At 44.9% G+C, this 16,504-nt stretch overlaps 1 protein-coding gene across 2 annotated transcripts in view; it reads left to right on the plus strand.

The window, feature by feature from the left end:
- The window catches only part of LOC137628726 (DBH-like monooxygenase protein 1), a 76,691-nt gene that overhangs the window by 46,622 nt on the left and 13,565 nt on the right, over positions 1-16,504 (plus strand). For both annotated transcript variants that reach the window (XM_068359899.1, XM_068359898.1), the window contains exons 14-16: positions 8,221-8,345; positions 8,497-8,639; positions 8,766-8,854. In XM_068359899.1, the coding sequence (XP_068216000.1) occupies positions 8,221-8,345; positions 8,497-8,639; positions 8,766-8,846 (349 nt within the window). In that variant the 3' untranslated portion in view covers positions 8,847-8,854. The remainder of the gene's footprint in view (positions 1-8,220; positions 8,346-8,496; positions 8,640-8,765; positions 8,855-16,504) is intronic.

Genomic DNA, 16,504 nt, shown 5'->3' on the forward strand with positions numbered 1-16,504 from the left:
GTTTATTTGCTTGTAAGCTCTGCCACTAGCCTATCACAGGTTTACTTTATAGATAAATTACGCTAGTGCTTTTCTTATTGTTACTATAGTCCATTTCTTTTAGCGAGGTAGATTGGCATCGACTCGCAACGGTGCCCTTTTAGCTCGGAAAAGTTTCCTGATCGCTGATTGGTTAGAATTATCTTGTCCAACCAATCAGCGATCAGGAAACTTTTCCGAGCTAAAAGGGCACCGCTGCGAGTCGGTGCAAATATGCCTCACTAAAAGAAATTGACTATAGTCGTAGTATGAAGGAGACTTGAAGATTATAATGGGTTATTTCTATTTCTGAAGAAATATAGTTAAACCAAACAAAAAGTTAAATCCACAAAATAAATCCAGAGCTATTGCACTGGAATTGCTGTTGCAAAGGCCATGCCATTCATCCATAAACCTCATCTTATGTGCAGCAGCTAATGTGCCAGCTGTAAACAGCGTGTCTGAGTGATAGGCGCTGAATTAAATCTTATTGCTAAAAACTCCCAAATAAGTTGTTTAGTGTAAGTTCTGATGCTTCTTTTCCTCAAAGTGTTTGGAGACAGCTGCTTTCTACACTATACGGTATACTGTATTTTTTCAATATTAAACTTAGCCGGTGATTATATAAGCTGCAGCTCTGCTGCCCGACAGAAAAACTCTACGTTCAAAATACGCCAGCGATCGCTATGCAGGTAGGGGGTGTACATCAACAGCGCCATCTGTCGAGCAGGTACTCAGTACTCAATGTAAACACAGAACCAATTTTCTCTCTGTCGTGCCACCGGCAAGACCTACTAAATTCGCTATTGCTTACTGGATTGGTTTTCACATATTTTGGTGAAGTACACATTTCTAGTTTTGAGCTTTCGCTATGCAGGTGTTTTATCTTCATCTCAAAACTTGAACTCGTTTTGGATAGATTTAATTATGGTGACAAGGAGAGTATGGACTCTCTTTCACTTTTAAATGGCCGACCCTTCCCTTAGACGGAAGTGTGTTTAAGTTTTTAGTAATTTTGCTTAACACGTTATAGATCTATATATCTTATATCTCTCCGCCTTTATTAGGCCTCTTCCGTTAACTTTCCATTTATTATAAACATATAAAAATAAATTTTTATGTTTTGTTTATATGCGACCTTTCCTGATAGTAGGCGGTCCTAACTTGGAACCGAAGTTAATCAACGTTGAGCCCGTTATATCGTATTTAGCCTTTAAAGAAATTAAAACTTTTTAAATTTAATGTTTTATGAAAGAATTTCTTTGATAGTCTTCGTACTGTTTTCAAAGATGAACTAACGTTTAGTTTTTTTAGACTATGCAGTTGTTGACGTTCAGGACGTTCAACATGCGCTCTATCGTTACGATAGAGAGAGAGTGTATCACGGTTTCACTTTGCAATAAGAGTAAATCGATTCTGACGTTTTGTTCATTCTTTCTTAGCTTAAATGTTTTAAATTCTAAATTAAAGGAACTTTTTATTTGGAAAACCTTTCAGTTTTTTTCCTTTAGTCAAATAACATGTTTTTTGGACGATATATAATTGGGCTCTTCTCTTAGGTGCGAAATCAAGAGAGAAAGAGAGAGAGAGATAGAGACGGAGGGAGAGAGAGGAGAGAAAACGTTCCGTTCAAGCGGGTAACGTTGTTCTCGTGTTACTCTCGTCCTTAGTCTCTGTACGGGGAGGAAGGTAAAACGTTTCTAGGGTTTTATTCTTGTCCCCAGGCTATGTGCGGTGAGAGATTGTAAACGTAGTTTATTTGAACTAGTGTTTAGTCTCTTTCCCAGCCACTGAATTTTTTATCTTTATATATGTTTTCTGTTTTTTGCTAGTATTAATGAGCTGCATTATACGACTGATTTCGCAATTACTACCTTTTAATGAAGGGTAGAATTGCGTGTTTCAGGTAGAAATCAGTAAAAGTTTCGATTTCAGTGAAATAAGTGCAAAACAGAAAATCGATAAAGTGATATGTGCAAAGTGTTACAGTGTTGCGTCCGAGGGTTCGTCTGTTCGTGCCTGTCGTTCACCTAGTCCGGGACCTCTTGCAAGCTCCCAAGCCCAGGGGAGAAGTAATGTCGAACGACTTATGGGTTCGAGAGGCCTTGATCAACGAACAGACGTTTTTCCCTCCGTGGTTTCGGGCGTATCTACCCAAGATCGCCCCACCCACACAAAGACGAGAGAGCCCATTTATTTCTCGTCTGCGGAAGAGGTTTTTCGTAAGAAACCATGGACCAAGGTCTCGCGGCTTATTAAGCGCAAGTCGGTCCCTTCCGCGCAAGTCCAACGGCCCAGTTGTAGCCACTGGGTCAGTTCGGACTCGCTGCAGTCTTCCGACGACTGCTCACCTCCTAAGAGAGGCAAAGCGGTACCGCATCAGGCAGTCACACCGTCTGTTGCCGCACCTGCTCTTGTAGACCCTAAGTGGTCTTTGCTGCAGACCATGCAGTCTCAGTTAACGTCATTGATGCAGGACTTTCGTGCGGAGAAGGTTGACACCAACCTCTAGCCTACAACCAACCACGGTTGTGCGTCCTGTGGACGCTGAGGCAACCTTCTGCCGCACTCCAGCTGAGAGAGTCCCGCCACCCATGCGTTCCAGTGTACCCTGCCAGCCGCATGTTGACGTTCAGCGACGCACGGAACCTTCCGTTGACGTTCGCGAGGTACAACAACAGTCTAAGTTGTTTTGTTTTGACGCGGTGCGTCAACCTCCGCATTCTAGAGTTGTTTTGACTGCTCAGTCTAGACAGTCAAAGCAGTCTCGAGTGGACACTGTACGTCCTCACGCACCTGTTGTGGTTGACAGTTCAGTTGTTGACAGTTCACAGACTGTCAAGCAGTTACATGACGTTGCCTTCTGGTCTGCTACTAATGCTCCAGTGAGAGACTCACTGAGGTAACCTAGCTTTTATCGGACAAGGTTCCTGTAGATGAGGAAGTTGCTGTTCTCCCTCCTACTGATATTCCCTTGAGGACTCTGTCAGATGGAGAGGAGCCTTAAGCTGCTTAGCCTCCTATGGACTTTAATTAAATCATGATGATTTTTTTTAAGGATCTTCGTCCGGATCTTGTAACTGCTGCTCCTCGTTCGCCTAAACGTCAGAACTTACACTAGGCCTAGCTACTTCGAAGCCGTTGTTTTTAAGCTAGTGCTCTCTCGCTCTCCTAGAGAGCGTTACGTTGGCTAGGCGACTGGTTTTTGCACCAGGAGGAGTTTTTAGGGATACAGCCTTTGATTTCCCTTCTTTTAAACTGGCTTATAGAGCGAGAGTCTGATATGACACGAGAGAAGTTCTCGGCTTGGGAGTTCATGCCTCTGCCCAGATAGACTTCTCAATTCTGGTAGACTCGCCCTGGCGCCTAGCCAGGAGACGCTCCAAGTTGTTTACAGGTCAACTTCTCAGCTTTTGTCAAGCCTTTGAAGTTTTGCTGTACTATTATGTCACACATAACAAGGCTTTCAGGGATGGTAAACGGTTCCGCCTCAGTCGCTAACCCCGTCTGTTGCCACACCTGCTCCCGTAGACCCTAAATGGGCTTTGCTGCAAGCCATGCAGTCCAAGCTTGCGTCCTTGATAGAGGACTTAAATGCGGAGAAGAACCTTCTGGCCAACAACCTTCCAACCGGTCGGTTGTGCGCCCTGTTGACGCTGAGGTAACCTACTCGCGTCTGCCAGTTGAGGTGGTTCCTCCTTCTGGCCAACAACCTTCCAACCGGTCGGTTGTGCGCCCTGTTGACGCTGAGGTAACCTACTCGCGTCTGCCAGTTGAGGTGGTTCCTCCACCGATGCGACCCAGTGTGGGTTGCCAGTCGCACGTTGACGTTAAGCGACGCTCGGAGGTGGTTGTTGACGTTCAGGACGTTCAACAACCAGCAGAGGTGACTTGTTGTGACGCAGTGCGTCAACCTCAGCAACCCGGTAGGGTGTTGACTGCACAACCCAGACGGTCTAGACAGTTTCGGGTTGACGCTGTACTTCCTCGCACACCCATGGTTGTTGACAGTTCACAGACTGTGCAGCAGTTCCATGATATTGCGTCCGGCTCCGTCACGCATCCACCAGTGTGACCGGATTCAGCGAGTCAGACGTTGCCCACTCCGTTGCCGTTTCCTCATCAGTTTCGGATGAGGAACCCTCTGATGAGGACGTTGCTGAACAAGACGATCAGCCCCCAGCCCTGCTATCCATTCAGAAGATGCTGAAGAAGGAACGCTGCTCAGTCAGGCTGTGGATGAGTCTGGTAGGGACACTGTCATCCGTGGATCAATTTGTGTCACTAGGAAGACTACACCTCCGTCCTCTTCTATACCATCTAGCTTTTCACTGGAAAAAGGACAAGACGCTAGAAGCGGTCTCGATCCCGGTTTCCGGAAAGATAAAGTCTTGTCTGACTTGGTGAAAGGACTATATCAACCTTAGAGAGGGTCTTCCCCTGACTGTTCAGACTCCCAACCACGTTCTCTTCTCGGACGCATCGGACGTAGGCTGGGGTGCGACATTAGACGGTCGAGAATGCTCGGGATTATGGAACTCGAGTCAAAGGACAATGCATTTCAACTGCAAGGAGCTACTGGCAGTACGTCTGACCTGGAAAAGCTTCAGGTCTCTCCTTCAAGGCAAAGTGGTGGAGGTGAACTCGGACAACACCACGGCTTTGGCGTACATCTCCAAGCAAGGAGGGACCTACTCTCTGACGTTGTACGAGATCGCAAGGGACCTCCTCACCTGGTCAAAAGGTCTAGACATATCACTAGTAACGAGGTTCATCCAAGGCAACTTGAATGTCATGGCAGATTGTCTCAGTCGGAAGGGACAAATAATTCCAACAGAATGGACCCTCCACAAGGATGTATGCAAGAGACTTTGGGCCACCTGGGGCCAGCCAACCATAGATCTCTTCGCAACCTCGATGACCAAGAGGCTCCCAATATTTTGCTCACCAATCCCGGACCCAGCAGCAGTTCATATAGATGCCTTTCTACTAGATTGGTCACACCTAGATCTATATGCATTCCCTCCGTTCAAGATTGTCAACAAGGTACTGCAGAAGTTCGCCTCTCACGAAGGGACAAGGTTGACGCTAGTTGCTTCCCTCTGGCCCGCGAGAGAATGGTTCACCGAGGTACTTCGATGGCTAGTAGACGTTCCCAGAACACTTCCCCTAAGGGTGGACCTTCTACGTCAGCCACGCGTAAAGAAGGTACACCAAGGCCTCCACGCTCTTCGTCGGACTGCCTTCAGACTATCGGAAGACTCTCGAGAGCTAGAGGCTTTTCGAAGGAGGCAGCCAGAGCGATTGCTAGAGCAAGGAGAACAAACACCCTTAGAGTCTACCAATCGAAGTGGGAAATCTTCCGAAACTGGTGCAAGTCAGTATCCGTATCCTCGACCAGTACCTCTGTAACTCAAATAGCTGACTTCCTCTTATATCTGAGGAAAGAACGATCTCTTTCAGCTCCCACTATCAAGGGTTACAGAAGCATGTTGGCATCAGTCTTCCGTCACAGAGGCTTAGATCTTTCCAACAATAAAGATCTACAGGACCTCCTTAAGTCTTTGAGACCACGAAGGAGCGTCGTTTGGTTACACCTGGTTGGAATTTAGACGTGGTACTAAGATTCCTTATGTCAGACAGGTTCGAACCGCTATAATCAGCCTCCCTGAAAGATCTCACCGTAAAGACTCTTTTCCTGGTATGCTTAGCCACAGCTAAAAGAGTCAGTGAGATTCATGCCTTCAGCAAGAACATCGGATTCTCATCCGAAACGGCTACATGTTCTACAACTTGGCTTTCTAGCCAAAAACGATCTGCCTTCTCGGCCTTGGCCAATATCGTTCGATATTCCAAACTTATCGTATGGTTGGAAATGAACTAGAAAGAGTCTTATGTCCTGTAAGAGCTCTTAAGTTCTATTTAAAACGAACTAAACCTTTACGAGGCACGTCTGAAGCTTTATGGTGTTCAGTTAAGAAACCATCTTTGCCTATGTCAAAGAATGCTTTATCCTATTTTATCAGACTGTTAATACGAGAAGCTCATTCCCATCTGAATGAGGAAGACCAAGCTTTGCTGAAGGTAAGGACACACGAAGTTAGAGCTGTCGCAACTTCCGTGGCCTTTAAACAAAATAGATCTCTGCAAAGTATAATCGACGCAACCTATTGGAAAAGCAAGTCAGTGTTCGCGTCTTTTTATCTTAAGAATGTCCAGTCTCTTTACGAGAACTGCTACACTCTGGGACCATTCGTAGCAACGAGTGCAGTAGTGGGTGAGGGCTCAACCACTACAATTCCCTAATTCCATAACCTTTTTAATCTTTCTCTTGAAATGTTTTATTATTGTTTTTGGGTTGTCCGGAAGGCTAAGAAGCCTTTCGCATCCTACTTGATTTGGCGGGTGGTCAAAGTCATTTCTTGAGAAGCGCCTAGATTAGAGGTTTTGATGAGGTCCTGTTGTATGGGTTGCAACCCTTGATACTTCAGATCCTAGGGGTCGCTCAGCATCCTAAGAGGATCGCGAAGCTCCGTAAGGAAGACGTACTTAAAAAGGCAGAGTAATTGTTCAAGTCGACTTCCTTACCAGGTACTTATTTATTTTATGTTTGTTATTTTGAATAACTGCTAAAATGAAATACAAAATACTTAGCTCATAATAATGTAAACAAGTAATGCTGGTCTCTACCCACCCCCCTGGGTGTGAATCAGCTTATATAATCACCGGCTAAGTTTAATATTGAAAAATGTTATTTTTATTAATAAAATAAATTTTTGAATATACTTACCCGGTGATTATATATCAAAGGACCCTCCCTTCCTCCCCAATAGAGACCCAGTGGACCGAGGAGAAAATTGGTTCTGTGTTTACATTGAGTACTGAGTACCTGCTCGACAGATGGCGCTGTTGATGTACACCCCCTACCTGCATAGCGATCGCTGGCGTATTTTGAACGTAGAGTTTTTCTGTCGGGCAGCAGAGCTGCAGCTTATATAATCACCGGGTAAGTATATTCAAAAATTTATTTTATTAATAAAAATAACATATTATGATTATTATTATTATTATTATTATTACAGTATTATTATAAGCTAAGCTACAACTGTCGTGAGAAAAGTAGGGTGCTATAACCCCAAGCGCTCCAACTGGGAAAAATAGCCCAGTGAGGAAAGGAAACAAGGATAAAAACTATAAGAGAATTAATAAACAATCAAATTAAAATATTTTAAGAACAATAGTAACATTAAATTAGATCTTTCATATATAAACTATAGACACTTCAAAATAACAAGAGGAAGAGAAACAAGACAGAATAGCATGCCCTTGTCTACCGTCAAGTAAGAGAACTCTAACCCAAGACAGTGAAAGATCATGGTAAGGAGGGTATGGCACTCTAGAACAATTATTTGATTTTTGTGGGTCCTTTTCTTAGAAGAGTTGCTTACCATAGCTCTACCCTTACCAAGAGGAAAGCAGCCACTGAACAATTACATTGCAGTATTTAACCCATTTTCTTTTCTGATTGTCGTTAAATTGTTATCACCATTTAGTCTTTTAAGTTTTCTATATCTTAAAGAGGTTTTGACTTTTATAAGACTAATCAGTTACCTAATCTTGTTATAGATTTCAATATAATTTCCTTCTTTGAGGCCACATAATTACTGCTAATAAATGAAAACGGTTCAATTACATCTCTTACATTAACTCCTTAGTATAAATGATTTATGTTAATAGTTGTTTATTTCTGTAACTAGTCTGTTGATTCATTGGAGAATTTATAAGCTCCACGGTAGCCAACATTGTTGAGTAATTTAATCTTGTAATATGGTACAGTACAGTAATAATCCATGCATTTACCAAGGCACTTCCACCAATTTTGGGGGGTAGCCGATATCAAACAAATAAAAAAAAAAAGGGGACCTTTCCACTCTACGCTCCTAACAGCTTGACGAGGGACTCAACCGAATTCGGCTGGTACTGCTCGGGTGCCACAGCCCACCCTCCCCCGTTATCCACCACAGATGAAGCTTCATAACGCTGAATCCCCTACTGCTGCTACCTCCGCGGTCATCCAAGGCGACCGGAGGAAGCAGCAGGGCCTACTGTAAATCCTTAAAATAGCTTTTAACGTGACAATCTTCTTGCAATATTTAATGAAAAATGCAGTGCACTAATTAAATCTAATTATGGACCTTTTAGCATAGAAGAGGAAGGGGAAGAAGAAGAAGCAGAACCAGCCCTGAACCCATCAAACAATACCTCTGAATATGAAGAACTGAAAATGTGGCTTGGACTTGGGCTTATTACAGCAAAGTCACCTGAAAGTGAGTCCTTGTAAAATAAGAATGCATCATACAGCGTTGTACTTTGATATGAAAATTAATACTGTATATCCATGGCCATTAGTACTGTAATGTATATCTGTATCCTAAAATTATAAATGAAATGAGTATTGAAATATAATTTTTTTTACAGAGTATGATGGAATGACACTTCTTGATGTATTTGACAATGCATCATTTTGGCTGGATTCAGAGTGGATAAGCCAGTTTCAAAATATAACAGCTTACGGTGAACATAGAATGACATGCGGACGGAACCTAAGAAATACGGAAAAGGTTTGTGTAAAGTACAGTAGTATTGATTAGAGCTTTTTGTTGTTCTAAATTTAGGTTAAAGTTTACAATATTGAAATACTGGTTTTCATAGAATGAAATACAACTTTACTGTACTTGAATTTTCAGAAAAGGAAATGGGAACAAACGACAATCAATTACCCAAACTTCATTCCTCTGGAAGAAAATGCAGGATGCAGTTCTCAATGATAAATCAGGTACAGCAATCACGATTTTTTCTTTCACAAAGAAATAACTGGTTAGAGTTATGTTCCTAACTGAGGACTTAATTATCGAGTACTATATTTTAAAGATTAGGCTGAAGGAACATAGAGAGTAGAGGTCCTCTTTTTGTTTTGTTTCATTGTTGGTGTCGGCTACCCCCCAAAATTGGGGGAAGTGCCTTGGTATATGGATGGATATTTTAAAGTATGTGTTCTGTTAAAAATTTGTGATACTGTATACGAGTATTTTATTTTGTAATGAACTAAGAGTTTAATTATTTAGCATTGTGGTCTGTGTAAATTACCGTTTACTGTAATAATGTTTTAAGCAAAAGACCATTTTTTGGTGTATGTTTTGTATTTTGAATGTGTAGAAAATCTTGGGGTAATTTTTCACCCACTATGTTGACAAGAAAACACATTATAAATTGATCAAGAGGTTTGAAAGGGACGGAAATTAACAGCCGTTAATATAAAATCCTAATTGTATGTTATATTTGAGAAACATTGAACACAATTACTCACCTTTTATTTTATCAAATTTGCCAGCCTAACATATGCTGTTGTAACGTCAGTCTTATTTTATATAAAGCAACTTCCCCGTAAGGAAGGAATAGTTTCTAATATTTGAAAGCAAGTTAGTGGATGCCTGAAAAACACATAGCATAATGTATCTGAATGGATCAAATGCAATTTGCAATTTTATGAATAGAACTTACCTGGCAGTTATATATATATTGCTGAGTCTCCGACTGCGGCAGAATTTAATCGAAAATCGCGGCAACCGCCTTGTGGTGGTTGTGTGGTTAGATGGTTAACAACCCTTACAGGGTGGTACTTGGAATCATTCCCGTTTTCTGTTCCTCAGATTATCTCTGCCGGCCGGATCGACAACATCGTTGGTCCGCCTTTCAGAGTTTTTTCGGATCGCTTTCCCTTCATCGCCTTTTTGGACTTCGTTTTTGGTGAAGTACACTGTGTTGGGATTTGGCAATCGTGTTGTTTTTGTTTTTTTTTGTGTTTTTTCCTTTATTATCATGAGTGAGAAAATTCAGTATCGTGTTTGTGCGAATGATATTTGCAAGGTGAGGTTGCCGAAAATTTCGGTTGATCCTCACACTATCTGTATGGGTTGCAGGGGGTTTGAATGTGCTTTAGATAATAAGTGCAAGGAATGCGAGGTTTTAAATGATGATGATTGGTTAGCTATGAAGCGCTATGTGCGCAAACTTGAGATTGATAGAGTTAGAAGAGCTAAATCAAAGTCAAAGTCTGCTAGTGAGCCTAGCTTAGATTTATCTATTGACCCTTTGCTTGTAACCCCTTTGGAAGGTATTCCTTCCCCAAATGTAGTGACTCCTGCCCCTTCTACAGGATCTGTGCCTACGGATGACCCTGGGTATGCTAAATTAGCTGCTGAATTGGAGGCCATTAAAGCGCAGTTGGAGGCCTTTAAAGGTAAGGGTGTAGGTGAAATTAGTGCTTGTGAAAGTGCAGTGGAGGTGGCGACTGATCGAATCTGTCATACCCCTAGGTCTAGACCTCTACCAAGCTCCCAGGACCAAGGGAGAAGGTACGTCGAAAGCCGAAAGGGGGTGAGAGGTGCTTATCCTCGGTCAGTCGTCGCCTCAGACAGTCCTGTTGCGATCTCCTAGGCTGCTCTTGACCGCCGTAGGAAAGGCGTGTCGGATTCGTTTGTGTCTTCGCCTGATCGTTCTCCCAGACGTAATTGGCGTTACGAATCAAGACCAATGAAGAGAGGGTGGAACCGGGACGTGCAGTCTCGCTCTCCCTCTCCCGGTTCGAGTAGCAGAGACCCTGATCCTTCGGAAGACGATTTCGATGTTTCTGTTAAAAGGGCGAAACAGAGAGTCCTTAGCCCAGTTAATCCTGCTAGACTCCCTGCTTCTTCTGCCAGCGCTCCCAGTCAAGCCATACGACAACTGCCGTCTTCGGCACCGCGAGAGCCAGCGGAGGTTGCTAAAGCTTTCATGGTTGTTATGCAGGAACAACTTTCATCGTTAGTTAAAGCTTTCAGCCACCCTTCTCAGTCCGTCAGACGTAAGGACGTCTCTTTGCCTGTTAAGAGATCTTCTTCTAAGAGAGATTTAAGTATCTCTCCCAAGAAACCTCTGCGCACTTCGTCGGCCGTACGACAACGCACACCCTCTTCATCGGCACGCTGCCAGGAATTGCCTTCCCCCCTCTCCCGGCGCCAGGACGATACTGCCTCTCGTTCTCGGCGCCGTGACGATTCCGTTTCCCTTTCGAAACGCCTGGACGTTACTGCCTCGTTTCTTAGGAAACAGGATGAATGCAGTCTGCATTTTCAAGGCGACGGCAGCCTGCATCTTCAGGACGCTTCCGTTTCTCGTCATCGTGTCGATACTGCCTCTCGTCATCGTGATGATACCGCTCCTCGCCATCGTGACGATACCGCTTCTCGCCGACTGGATGTTAGCGGCGCTCGGCGCCAGGATTCAAACAGCTCTCGCTGCCAGACTGCTGGCAGCCCAACTCTTCGGGATGTTATCCTTGAGCAGGACCTCGAAGATATTTCGGAAGAGGAAGAAAAACCTGCCGACTCTTCTAGCAATTACAAGGTTCTTTCTCGCTCTCTTTTGGCTCTTTATGGGGAGGAATTTCAACCTTCGGCCCCTCGTTCTCCTCAGTCTCAATTTACCAGGAAGAAAGCTACTAAGTCTTCGGCCTTCATCAAAATGAAACTTTCAATTTCAGCCAGGAAAGCTCTAGCTAAAGTGGATGATTGGATGAAGGAACGGAAACAAGCTGTCAAGACAACCTTTTCTTTTCCACCGTCTCGGCTCGTTTCCAAGGCCGGTATGTGGTATGAGACAGGGGAACCTTTGGGATTAGGAGTGCCTTCCTCCTCCCAAGGTGACTTCTCGGCTCTTGTGGACTCGGCAAGAAGGCATGCTTTAAACTCTGCCAAGGTGATGTGGTCCATGTCGGAGCTTGATCACCTCGTCAAGGGAATTTTCAGGGTTTTCGAGGTTTTCAGCTTCCTGGACTGGTCTCTCGGGACTCTGGCCAGGAAGTCTGAACTCCTGGAGGACGCGAAGGACCTGACGAGTATCATGTCCTGCATGGACAAAGCTCTAAGGGATGGAGCTAATGAATTGGCTTCCCTTTTCTCAGCAGGGGTCTTAAAGAAGAGGGCCCTTTTGTGCTCCTTCACCTCTAGATCTGTGACTGTTGCCCATTAGTCGGAGCTACTTTACGCCCCTTTTTCACGTCATCTTTTTCCTGAAGCTCTGGTCAGAAATATCTCCCTTTCTCTGGCTCAGAAGGCTACTCAGGACCTTTTGTCTCGGTCGGCTAGAAAGACCTTACCTGTTGCTCCTGCTCCTCTGAAGGAGGAGGAGAAGAAGTTTCAACAGTCCTTTCGGGGCAGGATCTCCTCGAGAGCGGATTTTAGGGGGAGAAGACAAGAGTCAGGGCCAAGGACCAGCAGGGGTGCGTTTAGGCCCCGGTCCAAAAAATGAGATGGAAGTCCTCCAGACACCAGTAGGGGCAAGACTGTCTCGTTTTTGGCAGTCTTGGAAAAGGAGAGGGGCGGACACCTGGTCCCTCTCAGTCGTCAAGGAAGGTTACAAGATCCCCTTTTTAAAGAGACCACCTCTCTCAGACTCTTCCCTAGCCTTAGTGGCTCAGTACACCGTCGCGGGGAAACGAGAGGCTCTTCTGGAGCTAGTCGACCAGATGTTGGTCAAGGGAGCAATAGAGCCAGTTCAAGACCTCGCCTCCCCAGGCTTTTACAATCGCCTGTTTCTGGTTCCCAAGAACTCGGGTGGATGGAGACCAGTCCTAAATGTCAGCTCTCTGAACGCCTTCGTGGAGAAAACAAAGTTCTCCATGGAGACGACTCAGTCAGTGCTGGCTGCAGTTCGTCCAGGAGACTGGATGGTTTCTCTCGACCTGCAGGATGCTTATTTTCACGTCCCCATTCATCCGTCTTCGAGGAGATATCTGAGGTTTGTGTTCCAGGGCAAGTGCTTCCAGTTCAGGGCACTTTGCTTCGGTCTCAGCACAGCTCCCCAAGTTTTCACCAGACTAATGGCAAATGTGGCAGGTTGGTTACACCAGGTGGGGATAAGGGTCTCCTTCTATCTAGACGACTGGCTGATCCGGTCACAGTCGAAAGAGAAATGTCTGGAGGACCTAATGAAAACTTATACGATCACTCAGGACCTGGGACTCATCGTCAACTGGGGGAAGTCTCAGACCGAGCCGAATCAGACTATTCTCTATTTGGGGATAGTTCTGAATTCAGTTCTTTTTCAGGCTTCTCCCTCCCAGGAGAGGCAGACCAGGTGCCTGGACAAAGTCAAAGACTTTTTGAGGAAGCAGGAATGCTCAGCGAAGGAGTGGATGAGTCTGCTGGGAACTCTATCCTCCCTGGAGCAGTTTGTCCCTTTGGGGAGACTGCACCTAAGGCCTCTGCAACACTTCCTCGCAAAGGTTTGGAACAGAAAGATCCAGGAGGACACTTTTTCTTTTCCCATTCCGACAGAGATCAAGGATCTTTTAATGTGGTGGCTGGACCCAGCTCTGTTGGGAAAAGGGATCTCCTTGTTCAAGAAGAACCCCGACCTAGTGTTATTCTCAGACGCGTCCGAGTCAGGCTGGGGAGCAACACTAGGGAACAAAGAGGTCTCAGGAATTTGGGAAGGGAGTCAGGTCAGTTGGCATATCAACAGGAAGGAATTGATGGCCATTTTGTTAGGGCTCAAGGGCTTCAAAACCTCGGTGTCGGGAAAGACTGTGGAGATCAATTCCGACAACACCACAGCTCTCGCGTACATAAGGAAGCAAGGGGGAACTCACTCCCTCTCTCTGTTCTCAACTGCGAGAGAGCTTCTCCTCTGGGCGAACGAGAACGAGACCCAGCTGTTGACAAGGTTTGTTCAAGGGCAGAGAAACATCAGGGCAGACATGCTCAGCAGGAGGGGACAGGTCCTTCCTACAGAGTGGACTCTCAACCCGCATGTCTGTCGGAGCCTCTGGAAGTTGTGGGGCAGACCAGTAATAGACCTTTTCGCCTCCGGTCTAAACAAGAGGATCCCCAACTACTGCTCCCTAGTCCCGGACGAGGAAGCTGTTGCAGTGAACGCCTTCTTGATGGATTGGACGGGGCTGGACATGTATGCCTTTCCCCCGTTCAAGATCATCAATCTGGTTGTCAGGAAGTTCGCTCTCCTCGATTCGGGACGAATGATCCTAGTGGCTCCATTCTGGCCTGCGAGGGAATGGTTCACCGAAGTGGTAGGGTTGCTGATGGACTTTCCAAGAAGACTCCCGGCAAGTCCAGATCTTCTCAGACAACCCCACTTCGAGAGATTTCACCAAAACCCCTCGCTTTCAATCTGACTGCCTTCAGACTGTCGAGAAGCTCGTTAGATCTCGAGGCTTTTCGGCACAAGCGGCGAAAGCTATTGCCAGGGCAAGGAGGATCTCTTCACAAAGAGTCTACCAGTCAAAGTGGGAGACCTTTAGAGCTTGGTGCAGGAGGCGCAAGGTTTCCTCGTCCTCTACCTCTCTAAGCCAGATTGCAGACTTTCTTTTGTACCTCAGGCAGGATGCTAAGCTGGCTGTATCTACCATTAAAGGATACAGGAGCATGCTCTCAACCGTCTTTAGGCATAGAGGCTTAGAGTTATCTCAGAATAAGGACTTGCAGGACCTCATTAGGTCTTTTGAGACAACGAAGCAGGTGCACTTAAGACCCCCTTCTTGGAACCTGGATGTGGTGCTTAAGTTTTTGTGCTCCAGGAAGTTTGAGCCTATCTCGCAAGCTTCTCTGCGAGATGTGACTAAGAAAACCCTCTTCCTTTTGTCTCTAGCGACTGCCAGGAGGATCAGCGAGGTCCAGGCAATCGAGAAGCGTGTAGGCTTCACCCTAAATGGAGCGGTTTGTTCCTTGAGGTTCGACTTTCTCGCCAAGAATGAGAACCCTTCGAAACCCTGGCCTAGGACTTTTGAAGTCCCTAACCTCACGAATCTAGTAGGTCAGGAACAGGAAAGCCTCCTCTGCCCGGTTAGGGTCTCAAGGCTTATTTGGCCCACACTAAGAGCGTGAGGGGTGCTTCCAACTCCTTATGGTGTTCGGTGAAGGATCCTCAAAAACCCCTGTCAAAGAATGCTTTGTCCTTTTTCCTGAGGGAAACTATTAGGGAAGCCCACCTCTTTTGTGAGGAAGAAAACTTCGCCCTGTTAAAAGTACGGGCTCACGAAGTAAGGGCCATTGCTGCTTCGCTGGCATACCGGAAAAATATGTCAGTTAAGCAGATCATGGACGCAACGTTCTGGAGGAGCAACTCTGTCTTCGCTTCTCATTACCTCAGAGAGGTAAGAGTGGACTATGACAAGTGTTATACCTTGGGCCCATACGTAGCTGCGGCTTCTGTATTAGGCAAAGGAGTTACTACCCCCACTCAACCTTAGTTTATGTACTTGTATTTGGGTTTGAGTTTTTTATGGTTGTCTGAGGTCCTCGTCCTGTGGTACGGTTCCCTCTGTCCAGATAGATAGTTTATATCTATTTCTGCAAGGTTAGATGGTTAGCTTTAGTAAGGTTGCAGGTTTTTTTATATGGGAAGGTAGTTTTCTGAAGTCTAGTCAAGTTGTTGGTCCTACCCCTTTGACAGACTCGATTGAGTTGTTTGCAGCGTAGCAGGTCTACTCCTGGCTGAACACTCCTAAGGGAAAGCGACTCTAGAGGCAGTTACCTTTGAAGTCAGCTACCTTACCAGGTAAGGAATCAAGGTGTTTGTTCTCCTACAACTCTTTTGTTGTTTCCCCAACTATGTTTTTCTGTCTGTTTCCCTCCTCCAAATGTGTGAATCAGCTATATATATATAACTGCCAGGTAAGTTCTATTTATAAAAATGGAGTTTTTATGATAAAACAAAGTTTTATGAATACTTACCTGGCAGTTATATATATATTTTAAAGCCCACCCACCTCCCCTCAGGAGACAGGTCGGGCAAAGATAATCTGAGGAACAGAAAACGGGAATGATTCCAAGTACCACCCTGTAAGGGTTGTTAACCATCTAACCACACAACCACCACAAGGCGGTTGCCGCGATTTTCGATTAAATTCTGCCGCAGTCGGAGACTCAGCAATATATATATAACTGCCAGGTAAGTATTCATAAAACTTTGTTTTATCATAAAAACTCCATTTTAGGCTTAACATGAAATGCAAGAACATCTTTAAACTTCTATTCGTTCCATCAAAAATACAAACCCTTCACTATTTATAGGGGATTACCTTTCGACGAAGCTGAAAGATGAGCCAAAAATAATTTTCAGCCACGGGTAGCCACCCAACCCGCTAGTTAGCGGATGGGGGTAGACTGGGTACCCCGCTCACTCACACACCTGGGTTGAGTTACCACTTTGCTTTCTGGCTCGGTAGAGGACGGTCATATTGCCGCTCTCTCCTGCAAGACTTGACATTTGATTGTTTAACAGTTCATTCTGTTTTTCTTATTCGTTTTTTACTTATATGAAAACATAATTGTATGTTTTTATATATATTTAACTTTTTATCACTGTTGCTGTTTGGGTGACAGCGTATTACGGACTCGGCTTCCACTGCAAGGGAGTCGTCATGAAA

Source organism: Palaemon carinicauda, chromosome 36 (assembly GCF_036898095.1).
Source record: "Palaemon carinicauda isolate YSFRI2023 chromosome 36, ASM3689809v2, whole genome shotgun sequence".
Taxonomy (NCBI): domain Eukaryota; kingdom Metazoa; phylum Arthropoda; class Malacostraca; order Decapoda; family Palaemonidae; genus Palaemon; species Palaemon carinicauda.